This window comes from Camelus bactrianus, chromosome 7 (genome assembly GCF_048773025.1).
Source record: "Camelus bactrianus isolate YW-2024 breed Bactrian camel chromosome 7, ASM4877302v1, whole genome shotgun sequence".
NCBI classification, from domain to species: Eukaryota; Metazoa; Chordata; class Mammalia; order Artiodactyla; family Camelidae; genus Camelus; species Camelus bactrianus.
This window is the reverse complement of record NC_133545.1, coordinates 37,404,232-37,418,936: the sequence shown is the minus strand read 5'-3', so window position 1 is coordinate 37,418,936 and position 14,705 is coordinate 37,404,232. Positions and strand designations below refer to the sequence as shown.

At 35.0% G+C, this 14,705-nt stretch overlaps 1 protein-coding gene across 1 annotated transcript in view; it reads right to left on the bottom strand.

Moving 5' to 3' along the window:
* TBX20 (T-box transcription factor 20) overlaps positions 1–14,705 on the bottom strand; it is a 47,994-nt gene that overhangs the window by 25,201 nt on the left and 8,088 nt on the right. The window contains exons 4-6 of the mRNA XM_010955388.3: positions 13,613–13,721; positions 9,219–9,377; positions 829–905 (exon numbers count right to left, since the gene is read on the bottom strand). Coding sequence (XP_010953690.2) covers positions 829–905; positions 9,219–9,377; positions 13,613–13,721 — 345 coding nt within the window. The remainder of the gene's footprint in view (positions 1–828; positions 906–9,218; positions 9,378–13,612; positions 13,722–14,705) is intronic.

The window sequence follows — 14,705 nt, the reverse complement described above, 5'->3', positions numbered from 1 at the left end:
TTTGCAAAGAGAGTAGAACTTAGATGTGCTGACCAAAAAAACCCAAAAAAACCCAAGACAGAATTTTACGTATGTTTAAGGGATACAAGTAATCAGTTAGATTTTTAGTTGAAAAATCTTCTCTTTGAAAAAAGCATTTTTGACATTCATATTGGGCAAACTGTGGATCTCAGTATAGCCGTTACTCATCACATAGATGGTTTCACACTGTGTGAACCATTTTAATCAAGTAAAAAGTGGGGTAAGTTATACGCACCTGATTGTCACTTGCCTTCTTAAAGGTCCTGAGACCTTTAAGTCTGACAGCTCTCCTATTAAATATAAGCAGTCCACTCTATAGGTTAAAATATCTGCCTTGAATTATATTACCTCTCCTTGTTTCAAAATTCCAAACTACCTTTATAGTCTGTTAGCAGATATATCTACTTCAGAAGGCAAAAGCTATTAAGATTCTGTTTCTCTGCAGATTGCCACTCAAGTCCTGAAGCTTAATGTCATCAAGAGGACTGAGTCTTTGATAACAAAGAAGGCCTATATTTTACAGTTGAATAAATGTCCTGACCAAAGAAACCGCTTCACTCAGAATTCAAGTGTAGAATAGACCCAGTTGCAGCAGCTGTCAAAGCTTGAGCAGTTGCTTATCTGTCTACGGAGTTTACAACTGGAAGGGAAGGTGGGGCAGAGAACTAGAGACCATACAGAGTATTTACTAACAGTGCGGACCTGACAGCAAGGGTGTTCTTTGGCACTGGAAGGAGTGTGTTCTTACAAACTCGTGCTTCTCTTTATCTTATCTGGTCAAAAAAGTAAACAGAAAATTCTCATTACCTCTCAATGTCAGTGAGCCTGGAGGAGTCCCGGAATCCTTTGGCAAAAGGGTTACTGTCTATTTTCAGCTTGGTTATCTGGAAAGGGAAGAATGGGCAACAAAACAGTATCATTTCTGAGGTCAAGGAAATAAATCAGGGATAAAAAGTTTGTTCACTTGCCACCATGGCATCACAGGTGTATCTTAATATCTCTCAGTGCTGTGAGAAAGGTTGAAATTGGTAGAGAAGTTCACAAGAGGGCTAAACTGGGTGGGATGGTCGGGGAAGGCCTTAGAGAAAAGGAAGTATTTAAGGACATGCTGGAGGCCAATTGATAGAGGCAGTTGGAAACGGGGGCCTTTCATGAATAGAGTGGCTGCTGTGTGAAGTATTTAAGAAAGAAGAGAAAAGCTAGGGCTCCACTGGGGAATAGGGAAGCTGCCTGGAAGGTCAGCATTGGTGGGTATGGGTAATAAAAAAAGAACGTTGCCTCATGCTAACTAGGCAGCCTCATTTGTTAATACCATGGGCACCTATATATACCATAATGGATATCACAATAATACTTCATGTTCAATACTATATTGAAATACATGACCTAAATTCATGATATAAAGCTTTCAGAATATAAATTTACTCCTGTTCCCCTTCTCATCTATCTAAATTAGAATCATATTAGTGGCTCTTTGTTATCCTCCTATACAATGTTATTTATAGACTCTATGCTTATGTGGAAAAAAAGATTTCTTAATAAGAATCATAGTCTGAAGTATTAAGTATCTATGTTGTACTAGTCATAATCCCAAATGTATTATTAATGTAGAAAGATCCATCAAAATATATGCACTGCATCTTCAAATAAAAATACATTAGGTTACAAAGTGAATAGATAGATAGATAGATTGATTGATTTTTTAAACACTAATTAAAAGATATTGACTTGAAAAATTCCTGAGTGTTAGAGCCGAAAGGAACAGAAGAGAATTAGGACACAGCTAGTTAGAATTAGAACCACAGACACCTTTAAAGAGAGTCGTATCTCATTTGTATCAAAACAAGAACCTACATTAATCTTTAGAGGGAGAGAGAGAGAATAGTCTTAACTTGAAAAAGAAGTTGTAGGTTGAGAGAGGTATGCCCTCCTTTTTCAGAGTAAGGAGTAAACAGAATCAAAAATAGATAAGCAACTTTTCCTTTGATCAGTGTAGCTATTAATTTTAAACCATTAACACCTAAAGAATTGCTTTTGTCAATATAAAAGAAATTCATTTTTTCAAGTCTTCTTAATATGAGTTAACCAATATGCAGTCTGCAAGGAAGCTATTTACCTCACTTAAATAGAACTTCCCGCACTGTCCTGACCAGAGAGACTGCACTTGTTGTTAACACTGGCAAGTTGTAAGACTGATTCTTTGATAGTACTAGTTTCTAAGGGCACTTAACAGTACCTCAGAAATACTCATTTTTTAGCCCATGAACATTCCCTCTAGAGCAGCCAAAAAATAAAGTTGCCAATTTCCTTTTCAGCTTAGTTAATGGAGAATGGTAAACAGCAAAGGAAATAAGTTAGATAAGTAAGAAACTTTCTCTTAATGGACAGCAACAGGACTTTGGGTATGCATGGAAAGAAATATACAGAAACCGCTGAACCCTAATGTGTGGCTAACAACAGTTTGTAGGGAAACTTCTCTCACACTCAGCCATCCCTTTAACGGACATGGATTTCTAAAGGGCAAAGCCTGTTTCAGCCATTCTTTCAGACTAGGATTTGTTATTGAAGGTCAGTTTTCAGGGCAAAGGCAAAAATTTTTATTTGTTTGAAATAAATTATAAACATCTCCTAAGGCTCATGCAATCAATATATTATAAGATTATAAAACGACAAGATTTTTAAATCCTCAAAGACAGGATTTCTTTGATTGTCTCTATTGAATAATTATAAATGAAAATACTTCAGATTTCAAAAGTGCTTTATAGTTCATGAAAACACTTTCACAATAATTCATCAACAAAAATGAGAACATGTGGTCCCTGCCCTAATGGAGCTTAAAATTCCAAGGAGCAGGCAGAGGGATACACAGCTTACCAGAACTGGAAATGATTTAAGTGCTACAAAAGAGGATGGCGTCACATCCACTGCAAAATTAGTGACTTTAAGAGTGAACCAAACCCAGATGAAAGTTTCAAACTGAAACTGTGGAGTTAAGGCTTCTTTCAAGCTTAATTCCTGTAAGTTCATTTATAAAATTAGAAAGTGAATGGATTTGCCAATGGATAAAATTTTCTGCAGACATGTTTGGAGAAACTAATTTTGAATGTTTACTCCTTTTACAGCCATCCCTCTAAAATGTGAACCACAACAAGCTTTGTCTGATTCTTTATAAACTAGAAGAATAGAAAGTATTATGTTACAATAATTAAAGAAAAATCTTTGATCTGCTTTGTCCTTGAAAAGGATTTTGAAAATCATATTTGTTGTTCTTCGTATTTCCAAAAGGCAAAGATTAATTGGCTCAGAATATGATTGTGGAGTCGTCGTAGAGACTAAATACTCTTAAGGTGTGTGTGTGTGGTGTTCAATTGATGTGTCACTACCATATCTAATATTGCTGCCATTAACTCTGATGAAGTGAATCAAATTCAATGCAAGTTTTCAGATTTCTTTGGACTTTTCTTTAATTTATTAGAATTTTCTCTTTCCACTATCTTTTAAATCCCTCTTTCATAATCCCTAGGAGTATCAATGGTTACTTTTTTCTTTACATTTTGATATCATTTCAAACTGTAGGAAACTTTCAAGAATAGTACATGATGCATTCATACATCTAGACTTACCAATTGGTCACAGCAATGATTTACCTTTAGTGTGCTAATTAGAAAAGGAGCTCAAGATAATAACCAGGCATTTACTTTCTCCATGGACCATTTAATCTAATTCCAGGGAAAATAATTACTTTTGGAAATCAGAGGAAAAAAAGCTGAATGGATGTCTTATTACTAAAATTGTATAGGGGCCCTGAACTAACACTGCAGTCTTGAACAGACTTTGTGGAGTATTGATTAGCAACACAGGGACCATGGGTTAAACTTGTTAATGAGCCCACTGCGCTCACTGTGATACCACTAGACTCTGAATCTATTGGGGTGTCAACAGTAAGCACCCTGGAAATGTTTGTTGAACTTTGCTTCAGGAACAAGCAGTCTGAGATATGATTTCATATTTTTACCAGTTATAGACTAGGTGAAATTCTTCTTGAGTTTACATAAAAAGTGTTTCATTTTGTTTCCTAATTTTAAGGCAAAGTAATTTTTAAATAGCAAAGTTTTAACATTCTAGGTAATTGTGTATTTTTAAAAGGTTAGGCATAGATTTTATTCCATGGATATTTAAATAAAAGTCAGCAGTAACACAGAAAGAAATTCATTTTTGCAGACATAGTTTTACATCCCTTTATGAAATTTGGGAGAACTTAAAAAGTTACATATTTGAGAACTGATGAGAGAAAAGAGCTGAGTTGTACACAGTGATTTCAGCTGAACATCATTTTATTTGTGCCCTAATATAGAATACCTGCAGCTTGTAACACTGTTGAACAAAATCACCCATTTCAAAGGTAAAACTGAAAGAAGAATCCAAAAATAGTCAACTACCAAAAATAATACATAGAGAACCCATGTGAAATCACAAGTATGGTATTATAATTCAATAATAAATTTTAAAACCAACAGTGTTTTTCATTTCATGAGGGAAAAGCATTAACAAGGATGGCAGTATGTGCTTAACAAATCCGGCAGTTTCATGTATATCTACATTTATGCAAATCACTGACTAATTCCGGTCAAAATACACCCTGTTTTCTTCATGTATTATCTTAATGACATAGAATATAATGCATTTCCTAACCAAAAAGTTCACTCTTTCAGCATCTCCTTTATCTGTAGATAAATGTGTGCATAACTGGAGAGCAGATTTTGACACTGCCAGCTACACCAAAGAGAAAGGGACTTTTTCTAGTAGTTATCATTCTATGTGATATCACTGGACTCTGAATCCAGCTAGGGTTCCCAGCTACAAGGTGAAATTGGCCCTCAGAGACCATTTCTCCAATTATCAGGAAAAGATCTGTCCAAAGGCATTTAAAAATGAAACCTGACCTACACTTCAACTCTACAGCAATGGCCTGCCTGCTCAAAAACAATGTATGACCTTTAAATCTTAAATTATAAAATAGTTTGTTGAAAGTGTAATGTATTTAGCTTTAATCTAATAATGTAAAGAAATGCTCATTTCCTCACAAAAACCAGAGGGAAAAAATAGCAAAAACTAGGGGGGAAAAATGTCCCATTTTCATTACTTATAAATAAAACTACCAAACATAATAAATGAGAAGCTTTTTCACAAATCTATTAGAAACTTTGATTTTACTTTTAATAGACATGAAAATAACATCCTATCCGAAGTTTAAGAGTGATAAAGTTGATCCTAATGTGAACTTTTAAATCTTCTTTCTCTCTTTGCTCTTTGTTGAGCATGGAAAGATTAGGTACATATTTAATTTGTTTATTTCCTATATATTTATTTTATTATATGCTTGTTATAGGTAAATCAGTTGGCAAGCATGGTACAGCAGTGAGAAAGCAATAAATGTGGGGAGGCCTAGAAAGAATAAAGGATAACTTTAGAAAATTGTATAAGACTAATGAAAATACTAACCCCCAAGTTGATTTATTCATGCCACATATGTTTATTGAACATGAATTTCAATTGATTTTATGAGGTTTATAAACCATTTGCAAGACTGGCTTGTTAGTATACCAAATCAAATTTTTGACTATTACTTGAATTTGAAATACATACACTCAAACTCAGTGCAGGATCTATTGACAAAATTCCTTCTGAATTTAATCACTTCTATTGAGGGTTATTTAGCAATGAAATGGTATACGAATTATATTTATCATTACACTTAATGATTCAGTGAAAGCTAGCTTGACACTACTGATAGATGGATTTTGAGCCCGTTTATAACCTTAATTTGAAATAAACTTTTTTAAGAGGAGCAACTAGTTTGAGATGTGTATTTATTAGTATCTTAACCTATTTTAATCTTGCAACATTTTCAAATTCAGTTTCCCAAACTTGACACTGTCAGTGGTCACTTTCTTGGCCCTGCAGTCTAGCACGATGCCACCAAAAAGGAGGAATTAAGATTCAGATTATGGTTTTGTCACCTACCAGATTTGTGACCTTTGGCAAGCATATTAATCACTCTGAACCTCAGTTTCTTCATCCACAAATGGGGCTCATAGGGCCTTCTTCAGGGGATTAGTGTCAGAATTAAATGAGATACTGATTTAAAATGTAGAGAAATTTTTCTAAATTAAAAGTAGTAAATCCAAACCACAAACCTTAGGTAGATACTAGTTCAGAGTGGGAAAAAAAGTTAAAAAGATATTTGTTGGTCCATCCTGGAATTTTTCATATGAGCTCAGTTTTAGATGTGATCAAGATTTGTGCTTACAAAATAATCTTAATGTTGGTCTAGACTTGTACAAGTACTTACAAGTACTATCACGATGCATGCAACTTAGTTTCAAGTGATTGTGGGAAGGGGGAAAGTATACAAATAGAGATTGAGAAATGGGGGCAAGGGAGGTAAAGCAAATATGGAAAAATGTTATGTGTTGAATCTGTGTGGAGCATACATGTAGTTCATTTTACCATTTGTTTAACTTTTGGATATTTGAAAATCTTCTAAATAAAAAGTTGAGTGGGAACAAAAGAATTCAGTGAGATAATGTCACTAAAGCATATGGCTCCTATTAGATACAGCTAATGCCAGTAGTTATTCTGACTGCCAGTTTAGGATGCTTACCATCTTGCCACACTGGCTGCTATCAGTGTGAACAGCTCCCTGCACACAGCAGGTAAGCAGTGAGGACTTGAATAGGAAAAGAAATGAACATAAAGAGATGAAACCCTCTAAAAAGGCTTTCTTGAGTCCATCAAGGTCATGAGCTGAGAGGAGATGAAGTTCTGCTTTCTTGGGGACACCAGGCACCTAAAGCTTAGAGGTTAAGAACACTGACTTTTAAAACTAACCAGCTGGATTCAGATCTGTGATGGGAGCAGCAAGATCACATTGGATGAGTTATTTAACTCCATGCCTCAATTATTTCAGCAGTAAAATGCAATTTAAAAAAACTTGTTTCTATCTCATAATATCATTGTAAATATTAAATAAGACAGTGCACTTTAAATGGTGTCTTGCACGTAGTAAGTACCCAAATATCAGCTATTATTATAAACATGTAGGTAATAACCTCCTATTTCAGTGCACCATGATATGAGAGGTCCTGCCAATGTTTATTGAGGACTGCTCCTTCACCAGTTAAACCAAATCTGAGGTATTATACTTAGAACTTCCCTTAATTTCATTCTGTCTGTAATTTTCACTAAAAAACCCAATTTACCTATTCTTGCTTTGGTTCTCTTTACAGAGAATTCTGATAAAAGCAATGAAGTTTCCACATGACAAGTTTTTATTTCATTCTCAAACATCAGGGTTTCTTGCATTAGTATAAATCTAATGTTTTATAGTATAGCTTTTATAGTATAAAAGCTACAAATTCAGTTGGTGAAAATTAAATGTTTCAAGAATCTTTTCTGAACCTGTGATATCTATATTACACGTGTCCTTAGATAAACTAAAAAAATGGGATTGTTGATGTCAGTGTCCCAGATTCTAAGAGAAATAGCACTAGTGTTTTTGGCCTTTGTGGGCTCCAGTCTGTACCCAAATTTTTAGCTTGGGCATTTTCTGAAAGTTGCCACTCCTGTGTTGTTATCTCAGGGATAATTAAAAAGTCATAGTACTTAGCTTTTACTTAGAGATGATTAGCATTTTAACATTTATGCATTCCTTTATCTCATTTAAAAATATGCCACTAACATTTAAAAATCCAAATGGTGACAAGTCCTCTTTGGACATTGCAGAGACAGTCCAATAGTAAGCACTTGCCTTATTGATAGAGTACCTTACAGTTTCCGAAGGCATGATTATGCACAGGATCTCATTTGACTGTCACAGCAGTTCTCTAAGATGGTCCAGGCTGTCCTTAGCCCCAGTTTACAGGCAGCCACAGTGGTAAAGTGAAATCCACTCAAAGTCGTAAGGAGATTATAGGTGATTATGCCTTACAGACACATACCCACTCTGGCCGTGTTTCCACATCCCTTCCCTTGGCTCCCATTTCCTCATTGTGTGGGGCTACCTAGGCGTTCAGCTTCATTTTCTTGCTTTTCCTGAGAGACTCAACACCATCCCCCCTTGGTTGACAATCCCACTCTGCACTCTGAGCCATCTATCAGGCAGCACCTAACAGCTATTCACTCAGAATCCAAAATATAACAACATCAAGACATGAGGAGAGCAAGAGTCCTGGCTGCCTATAACTAATCAAATAAAAGCAAGATACAAAACCCAGAGAGGCTACAAACAACTGAATCTGTCAAGTAAACGGACAATGTGAGTTCCTTTTACCAAAGTACAGTATATCAAAATGAATTCTACTTCAGGTCCTTTCACACTGTAGAAAAGGTACTTATCTCTCAGCTTCAACATCTTCACTAAAGAATGTTACTATTACCCCCAGCCTTCAAGATTACACTGATCATGAAAGAAGGATACATGGGGAAGTATCTAACAGTACCCAGTTCTTAGCAAGACTTTGATAAATATTTATTGACTTGGACAAAACCTTATGGATGAAGAAATGCATAAATTTTAAATACAATGTACAACAGACAGTAGAAAAATATATAACTCAATATTATAAATTAGATGCCTTGATGTTAATTAAATACACAACTGCTTACATAGTACAGTTTATAATCTAAAGAGGCATTTAAAATTATTCTACTAGAATTATCTCATCTAAATTACAGCTGAATAAGCCTCACAAAATAGCAAATATATTAGTAGTTTGGGCAGTTGGTTAGACTATGTGCTAATTTAGGAGAAAAACTGAACTTCTAAATTTTATGAAGCATTGAGTGTATGGTTATGTAAGTCATGAGGCTCTACCAGGAAGAGGAAAAGGAAGCTGGTAATTTTCTCAGGAAGAAAATTTGAGAAGGCAGACTAGGGCAGGTTTGGGTGGGAGAGTAGGCAGTGAACAACCTGACCAGGAGTATGAAGAGTCTAGAAAAGATGTTGTAATACAGACTTTCATAACCTTGAGCCTTGGTCACTCAACACACTTGGAGGTCCTGGGGCTGAGTCTCAATAGCCTTCCCCAAAATGAACTTATATTTGGGTACTGGGATGGTCCTTTTCTCCAAGAAAATAAAAGAATCTCCTAAATCATTATCTTATTCAGGAAATAAATTGTGATTGGTACACTCACCAGTTGATTCTGGTAGGCAGTGACTGCCGTAAAAACTGTTTCTGGAAAGATGAATGTTCTGAATTCTTCAGATTTCAGATTGAGCAATGAGGCTGTGTGGTCTTTCTTCTTAATAATGTGCACCCGTGGCTGGTACTTATGCATTGAGTTCAAAATTATCTACAACAGGAAGTGGGAAGTACAGTACTGAATTTTAACTACTTATATTGCTAAACAGGCCAAATTACAATAAGGCAAAGAACAAACCATAAAATCTACAGTTTCAAATTCACTTTTAGGATTAGGATCTACCCTTTCCATTCTTCAGGCAGATAATTTCCACAAGATACTGCAGAGTCATTGTTGTGAATCACATCTTACCAGAACAACTACAAGTAATACAGTGCTTCAGGTGTTTCAAATGTCCTTTCTAAAATTATGGAGGAAAAAGTCATCTGGAGGATGTTTATTTTTAAAAAAAACATTTTTTATTTGTTAATCTGGTTAGACAAAAGGCTGTATGTCTTTAAATTTCCTAACGTAAGAAATTACATATTCTGGGAGACCAGACTGTTATTTGGGGCAGTGGGGATGGGAGGGGAGGGGGATAAAATAATTTTAAAGGCAGTGTGGTATTAGATAGACCTTTGTTGGATACTGAATCTGCTACTTTCTGGCTCTTTAATCTTTGGCCAAATGATCTCATCTATCTAACCTCATTTTCTTAAATGCAAAAACAGTATTAACCTTGTAAGGTTGTAGTGAGTATCAGACAGTGTAATCCATGTAAATCACATAGCAAATAGGAAGTGCTCAGTAAATATGAACTGTATTGTCATTATCATCGTCATCATCATCATTTCCGACAGCCTCACTGATTCCTGACTTCTGGTTACAAACTACATAGGAATGATAGTGATGGCTGTCTTCCCTTCCATAGCTAACAAATGTTGCCCAATACTTATAAATCATTAATATACCTTTGTTAACAAGGCAGTATTTTTCATGTGTAATTTAAATAAAATATAATAATTTATCATTATGAAATTTGAGCAAAAAAGTTTACTTTCAGATATAAAAGATTTCCCACATCTCCCCCCCTGCCACCCAGACAGCTACCTAATATGCAAAATCGAGTATGTCTTTATTGGCATAACAGAGCTCACATTGCACACCCTTCACCCCAAGGGCCCAGCAGAGAGCTGGCTCTCAGGGGAGGTGTTTGAGAAATGCTATGGCAGGGCCAGGGTCAAAGGCATGCAGCGATGTTGCTCCCTTGTTTTCTTGGCTAACTTGGATGTGGTGGGTGAATGTTCCCACTGGTTGACTTTAGCAGAGTTAAATACTAGTCATTATGGGATAACTGATACAGAGCAGTCTCTTTCTATGCTGAGATATAAGCCAACCTAAAGTTACAGGGCATTAACTGGGATTGAATTTTGAACATGCCATCTTTTTATGATCCAAAACCTGAATAAGGATTATTAAAACAAATGAGAGCTTCAAATGAATCAAAATAAATTTTTAAAAAAGTCAACTCTGTATAATGCATTTATTCAAAGGAGTTCAAGATATCTATGCTCAGTCATAAAAGTGGAATAAATTGAAGTGACAAAAGCAAACATTTGTCTCCTAATACTGATATAAAAAAAAACCCTGAGCATTTGTTATATGTTCTACTAAGAAGATAGAATCTTCAAATAACACACACACACACACACACACACACACACACACACACACAAACATGCATGCACCATGAAAAAGCCCTAAGCTTTAAATAAGTTCCCTTCTTTCTTACATATACCACCCCCAGGTTAATTTCCTTTGGAAAAGGGTGCTGGACAGACTCAGATCCCAAATTGAGTCTCAGACCCCAGTACTCCTTGAACCTCTGCTCAGGCTTTCATGAGGCTAAGGAACACAAATAGAAGTGTGGACTCTGTTTCATTGAAGAAATAAATTCCTGGAAATAGAAATCTTCCTGTTATAAAACTAAAAATGCATCTCTAAGAGAGGCTTCTTCAGGACTGATTCAAAAACTTAGCTTAACAACACAGGATCTAAAAATATTTCCTTGTATTTTTCAGAACATACTACTTTTAGTGACAAAGGCCTATATTAAATAGTAAAATTTTAACGCTACTATTTACAATAGCAAAGACATGGAAACAACCTAAATGTCCATCAACAGATGACTGGATAAAGAAGTTGTGGTATATTTATACAATGGAATACTACTCAACCATAAAAAGTAATAAAATAATGCCATTTTACAGCAACATGGATGGCCCTGGAGAATATTATTCTAAGTGAAGTAAGCCAGAAAGAGAAAGAAAAATAACGTAGGATACCACTTATATGTAGAATCTGGAAAAAAAGAAAGACAAATGAACTTATTTATAAAATAGAAACAGACTCACAGACATAGAAAACAATCTTATGGTTACCAGGGGGGAAGTGGGAGGGAAGGGATTAATTGGAAATTCAAGATTTGCAGATACTGACTGGTATATATAAATTAGATAAACAAGTTTATACTGTATAGCACAGGGAACTATATTCAATACCTTGTAGTAGCTTATGGTGAAAAAGAATATGAAAACAAATATATGTATATTCATGTATGACTGAAGCATTGTGCTGTACACCAGAAGTTAACATAACATTGTAAACTGACTATATTTCAATAAAAAAAAGTTTAAAAAAATTTTAATATTAAAATGGATATTAGCAGCCATCTAAGACTTAAACAATTCGTCAAGGTCTAATCTTGGCATAATCAGACTAAGAATCCAGAGCTCCTGAAATACAGCTTAGTGCTGTTCCCACCCATGAAGCTGATGCCAAAAGGAAAACATCAATTCTGGACAACTGATCTCAAAATGAATTCTCAAGTCTTTATGGAAAGATCTAAACAGTTATTCTGAAAGCTTCACATATGGAAAATAATAGAACCATAAAAAAAATTTCATTTCTCCCTGCAAAGATTTCAGTGGAGTCCAAGAAATTTTAATATGAATGATATTAAGAATGATCATGGGCCTACAGAAAATGTCTCTCAGATACTTCATAAATTTTAACCTGAGAAAAAAATCTATGAATGGAAACACCTTTTTAAAAAGGGACAATTATGCCAACATCCTTGAAGGTAAAGTTATCTTTTCCAGTGCATCAAATAACAGAAACCTGTTACCCTACTTCCAACATCCCAACAGTACAACCAGCAGTCATGAGGAAACCCGGTTACTCTGAGTTGGTTGAGACTAGCAAGGTCTCCTGTGGGCATACAGATGGTAGCAAAGCCTGAGGGGATTCATTTGGTTCCAGGTTCAGTCCAACCACTTGAAACCATGTCTAGAACTCTCTAATTTATTTTTAAAAACATGGTTACATGTAGATAATAAAAGTTTTGAAACTCTTCTTCTGAATTGCATAAATCCAATAAAAACCAAAACCAAACAAGAGCCTTAACAAATGGGATAAAAGAGAGAATAATTATATCAGATTATAATCTAAGCCAAGGAAAGAAACTGTGAATATACTAACGTGCTTTCTGGCAATCAAGGCAAAAAAAAAAAAGAAAGAAAGAAAGAAACAATATTCTCATCAAAAAGAAGTACGCGTGTCTCTCTAAAGTTTTCTTTGCATAAAATCTGAAACAATTTTCTAAAAGTAAATCTTTATTTAAGAGCACTAAGTAACATCACAGATAGTTCCTTATCAAATGTATAAAAGCCTATGTCGGTGGATATTTGTTCTGTTAACTGTTAAGAGCTCAGAATTCCAATTTCTCTTATTTCCACGTTTTGATGAACTACTAATTGATGCAAAATCAAATTGCTTTGTTTTTAATAGCAGGGCTTCTCTCTGCTTTAATATTCATAAAACTCTCTACAGAGGAGATACATGAGTTAACAGCATTTTTCCAAATTTATTTAGACATAAAACCCTTTTTTTCTAATGCTCCTCACAAGAATGTGTTTTATAGAACACACTTTGGGAAACCCCTATAGTAGATCTCAGCTCCATTCCCTTTATGCTGTGTTATCGTATAGACCACTGATAGAAATTAGATGTTTAACCCAAAATGGGCTGTAGTTGCTTTCAAAATGCACGTTCCCTTTGTTCAGTTGGTACAAGTATTAAAGCAGTTGCAGAAATGTTAGGAATCCATGGTGCCATGGTCCCTGACCTCTCTGCATAGAAATGGAATACAGCATCCTTGTAAATGACCTCTTGACAATAGCAGTCAGCATTCCCTGAGAAACACATGAATGTTCTCTTAGAGTGACTTAGACTTGGAGGATGGGAGGGGGAGAGGCAGAAGAGGAAGAATCTTTGAGGGAGGAAGTTTTATGTGATTTCTCCATTCCATTCCAGGGAATCTGCATAGTCCAAGGCATGGTACTTACATGGCCATGTTGATCCAGTTCATTGTTGGTGAGTTTCACCTTTTCAAAAGACACCATCTGTTTGAGTAGTTGCTCACCAGTAAAAGGAGAATCTGGGTGTACATACAGCCTAAGAAAATTATGAGAGAATTTTACTGAGACTTTTTTTTTTAAATCTATTCTCTGTGGGTTATAAAATATTCTGATTCTAAAGAAACAAACAAACAAAAAACTCATATAAATGGTGAATTTTATTTGCCTCATATAATCTCAAATTTAGTAATACAGCAATACCAAAATAACTCTAAAACATCTAAATGTGTTTCTTTGTGCATCAGTGATTTAAAAGGGGTAATACTTAATATATTTTTGATTATTTACTGAGCAAGCCATTTTTTTTTAAAGGTGAGGTTTTTCCATTTATCTAATTGACTACTGTTCTGCTTCTGTCAAATATGAAATCCTATTGTTGTAGATATTTTCAAAAGAAAGACTAGGTTATACTAAATGCCCAGTGAGTTCCTAGTATAATCATTGCTAAAAAGCAATGAAGACAAAAGAATTTAGAGAGGAAATAATTCTAGATACTCTATTCATTTATACTTGAAGGTGACTCAGTTTAAAGTTTGTGTTCTTTATAAACACAAGACAGGGTTATCTTAATACAGTGATCTGGGGAACTTTTTAATATTCCACAGATCACATAATCTGTTGTTTCTCTTGGTACCTTAAATATTATCGCTTTCATCATCACCCAGTTAAGCGCTTACTAAATGAAAGTGAAAACAAGCTGAGTAAGCTTCAGATTATTCAATGTATTTGTTTGTAAACAGCCTAAGGAAAAAAAAAAGGCTTTGCTGGGAAAAAATGTACTTGTCAAGTATTTATCATTTATTGATCAGCTACTTAAGGCAGTCTTTTACTCACTCACAGTTAAATGCTGGAATTTGTTCTACCTGCAAATGTCGCACTAAATACAGCTCTTTATAAATCCCAATCCTTGTGTCCACTCAGCATAAGTTTTTCTGAAATTAGGGGAGATTGTAGAGCTAATGATAAGAGAAAGAAATATCCTTGATTTAATGAAATAAATTCCCTTATCCATGCAACAGTT